At 29.8% G+C, this 3468-nt stretch overlaps 1 protein-coding gene across 1 annotated transcript; it reads left to right on the top strand.

The window, feature by feature from the left end:
* The first annotated feature begins 297 nt into the window (after positions 1-297).
* LOC120078557 (transcriptional regulator SUPERMAN-like) lies at positions 298-1225 on the top strand. The gene has a single exon (XM_039032834.1). It carries the CDS (start codon positions 364-366, stop codon positions 1141-1143), a length of 780 nt encoding a protein of 259 aa, XP_038888762.1. The 5' UTR covers positions 298-363; the 3' UTR covers positions 1144-1225.
* The last annotated feature ends 2243 nt before the right edge of the window (positions 1226-3468 follow it).

The following is a 3468-nucleotide window of genomic DNA, read 5'->3' as shown; positions in this document are numbered from 1 at the left end:
TTTTTTTTTTTTTAAAAAAAAAAACAATTTTTACAATATGTGAGGTAGAGAAATCGAACCTCTAATCTCGTAGTTGATAGTACAAACTTATGTGAGTTGAGTTGTATTTTTTCTTTTTATTAGGAAAGAGATTTAGTTAAGGTTTAAACCTAAAAATTTTATTAATTAGGAATAATGTAAATTTGAGGCTAAACTCCAAATGGTTATGCTTAAGAAAAAATTTGGTGATATTACCAATTTGAGGGCTTCATTTTGTCTCCTTCCTCCAACTTGAGAAAGCCCCATTCCTCTTTTTATTTCAACTCAATCATACCTATTTATCCATTCAAATGTCATTTCACTATAATTTCCCTTTCTTATTCCATGGCTGCTGAGCTTGAGCTTGGATTCCAATACCCTTCTTCTTTGCCTCATCTAGCCGAAATAACTCGAGACGGGCAGAATCCGAACAGTCTAAACCCTATGCAAATGCCTGACGTTGTTGTTGATGATGACGACTCGTGGGAAGTCCGAGCTTTCGCCGAGGACACGGCTAATGTTATGGGAACTACTTGGCCTCCTAGGTCTTACACTTGCACTTATTGTAGAAGAGAGTTTAGGTCAGCTCAAGCCCTAGGCGGTCATATGAATGTTCACCGCCGTGACCGTGCTCGCCTCCACCAAGCTCCTCCATCGTCGTCAAACCCTATGAAACCCTCTTCCTCTAATTCCAATTCTTTCATCATCCCAACTCCTGATTTTAATGGTGGTGGTAGCTTGTGCCTTCTCTACCAATTCCCAAACCCTAATAGTATTAATGGTGGAATCAATACTCCTTCCACATTAAATGCTTACATTCACTCACCCTCTTCTCTTTTCTCCATGTCCCATCATTCCTTCAACACCTTCTCGCCATCCTCGACCTCGTTGTCCCCGGCTTTTCCAGTGAACGACGACCACCGTCTCGAAACGAGTACTTTCTCTCAATCTGATCAACAACACTTCTCATCAACATCGACCATGGAAAATAATGGTAGCCAAGAACTTGATCTCGAGCTTAGACTTGGACATGGTCCACCTTCTTCAACTCAAACTCTAATGGAAAAGGGACAGAAGATCTCTAATTTAGAAGCTGCATGTTTGAGGAAGAGATCATCAGACTGATCAATTTGTAAGATATATACATTTCATCAAGCTCTTTTTTTTTTTTTTTTTCAATTTCATTTTTTTCTTCTTTTTTGGGGGGGATTAATTGTCTAATTAATTCATAGCTGGTTTTTCATCTGTGAGATTGAAAATAAATAAATAAATAAATAAATAAATAAGAACTATGAATAAAAAGAGGAGATTTTTATTCTGGAAGAATCTTATTGGGAAGAAAAAATAAAATTAGGGTTTTGAGCTAAGGGACTGAACAAGAAAGTGTGCAGTGGAATGTCTTTTTCTAGGTTACATTTTTCAAGGTAAAAGTAAGTATCTGAGCCTACATTTCCGTGGGGATTATTACTTTCATCATTAATCATACTCTTTTTTTAAAAAAATAATAATAATAATTGAAAGAAAATGATTAAAACAAGCTGAAATGAACCAATTAAAAAGCTCATATAAAGCATATAAATGGTGTATATTTAAGATCACAGTCTGAAAGTGCTTTTTTGAATAACTACAAAATCAACATTTTAAACATTAAGTATATATAATGTCTGTTTGCTAACTTCTGCATCAGGATGAATAGTTAGATCAACTGGGTTTTTAGTGATTGGTCTGGAAATTTTTCTGTGATTGGTTGCAAAATTACCCCTAAAAAGAAAGAAAATGTTAAAATATAAGCTTAAAAGTTCGAGTTTGCGTCTATTTAGTTTTTAAATTTGAAAAATGTGTAATAAGTTTATGAACAAATCCTTAAGGCTCTATTTGGTTCTTGAAAATAAAGCCTAATTCCTCCTAATTTCTTATAATGATTTGCATCTATCAAGTACTATGGTTGAATTCTTGGCCAAGTTCCAAAAACAAAGACAAGTTATTAAAATCTATTTTTTTTTTAAATTTGGCTTCGTTTTTTAAACCATTGGTAAAATGTAGATAATAAAGGAAGATTTTTGGAGGTAGAAGTAATATTTATAGGCTTAATTTTCAAAAACAAAAAATAGAAAAGCCAAATAGTTACCAAATAGGACATAAACTTTTAATTTTGAGTATATTGGTCCATGGCATATTTAGATTTTTTTTTTTTAAATTCATAGATCTACTAGCTAGGCATAAAATTGAAACTTAGGGTTTCATATTAAACATAAAGTTCAAACCTATATCTAATAAATCAATTAATTTTTAAAAATAGTGAATATGTTAGGAATCTTGTAGATAGAAATTTGAAAGTTAAGGCCACATTTAGTAATTATTTCTTTTTTTTTAATTAAGCTTATTTTCTTCTAATTTCTTACCTGATTTACATATTTCTAAATACAAGAGTTGAATTCCTAGTCAAATTATATATAAAAAAATTTAAAACTATTTTCTTTCGGTTTTTAAATCTTGGCTTGACTTTTGAAAACATTGATAAAAAATAGATAACAAAATAATAAATTTAGAGTTAAAATTCACTTAATTTTTAAAATTAAAAAATCAAATGGTTACCAAAAGAGACGATATAAATCCTTATTGGATACATAATTTAAATTTTAGAGAATTAAATAGACATAAACTTAATATTTTCAAAACTAAATTTGTAGTTTAACCCAGAAAAACAACAAATCTTTAGCTTTATATATATTTTTTTCAGAAGACAATATATTTCATGAGACTAACATGATGTGTGAGACCTTTAAATTATGGCAACCCTTTTGGTTGATAAACTTTCAAATTAATGGTTAGATTTCTAAGTGGTGGTGAGTTGTTCCTTTATTATTGTAGTCAATTTTATCTATCATTGAAGGGTTTAATGAAATTAGTAAAAAAAAATAATAATAATTATCTAGTTGATTGAGAACTGCTTAACCTCTCTGGGATTACTTGAAGATTTCTTTAGAGCAATTGAAAATGAGCCATTATTATTTTGTCATATTCAAAATCATTCCGAAACACACTTTTAAGATATATTTGAAAATGATTTTGAAATTGTTAAATTCATTTTTAATATTTTCGAAATCACTCTGTAATCATTCAAAATCAATTTTGATTATACTAAAATTCTATTTAAAAGTGTAAAATTAAATATTAAATTAATTTTGAGTGATTAAGGATGTGTTTTAGAGTGACTTTAAACGTGATAAAAGTGATTTTAACTATTTCAAAATCACTCACAAATATGTATTTAATCACTCAAAATCAATTCAATATTTAATTTTACACTTTTAAACGTAATTTTCTTAACATTAAAATTACTTCTGAATTATTAAAAGCATCGTTCAATTGATCTTTTTAACAAGATGCTAGAGGATTGAGGGATCAGTACTGGATATCTCAATTAGATTGACACGTCCTTAGAACCCT

The sequence above is a fragment of the Benincasa hispida genome, chromosome 5 (assembly GCF_009727055.1).
Source record: "Benincasa hispida cultivar B227 chromosome 5, ASM972705v1, whole genome shotgun sequence".
In the NCBI taxonomy this organism is placed as follows: domain Eukaryota; kingdom Viridiplantae; phylum Streptophyta; class Magnoliopsida; order Cucurbitales; family Cucurbitaceae; genus Benincasa; species Benincasa hispida.
This window is presented reverse-complemented; position numbering and strand designations above follow the sequence as displayed.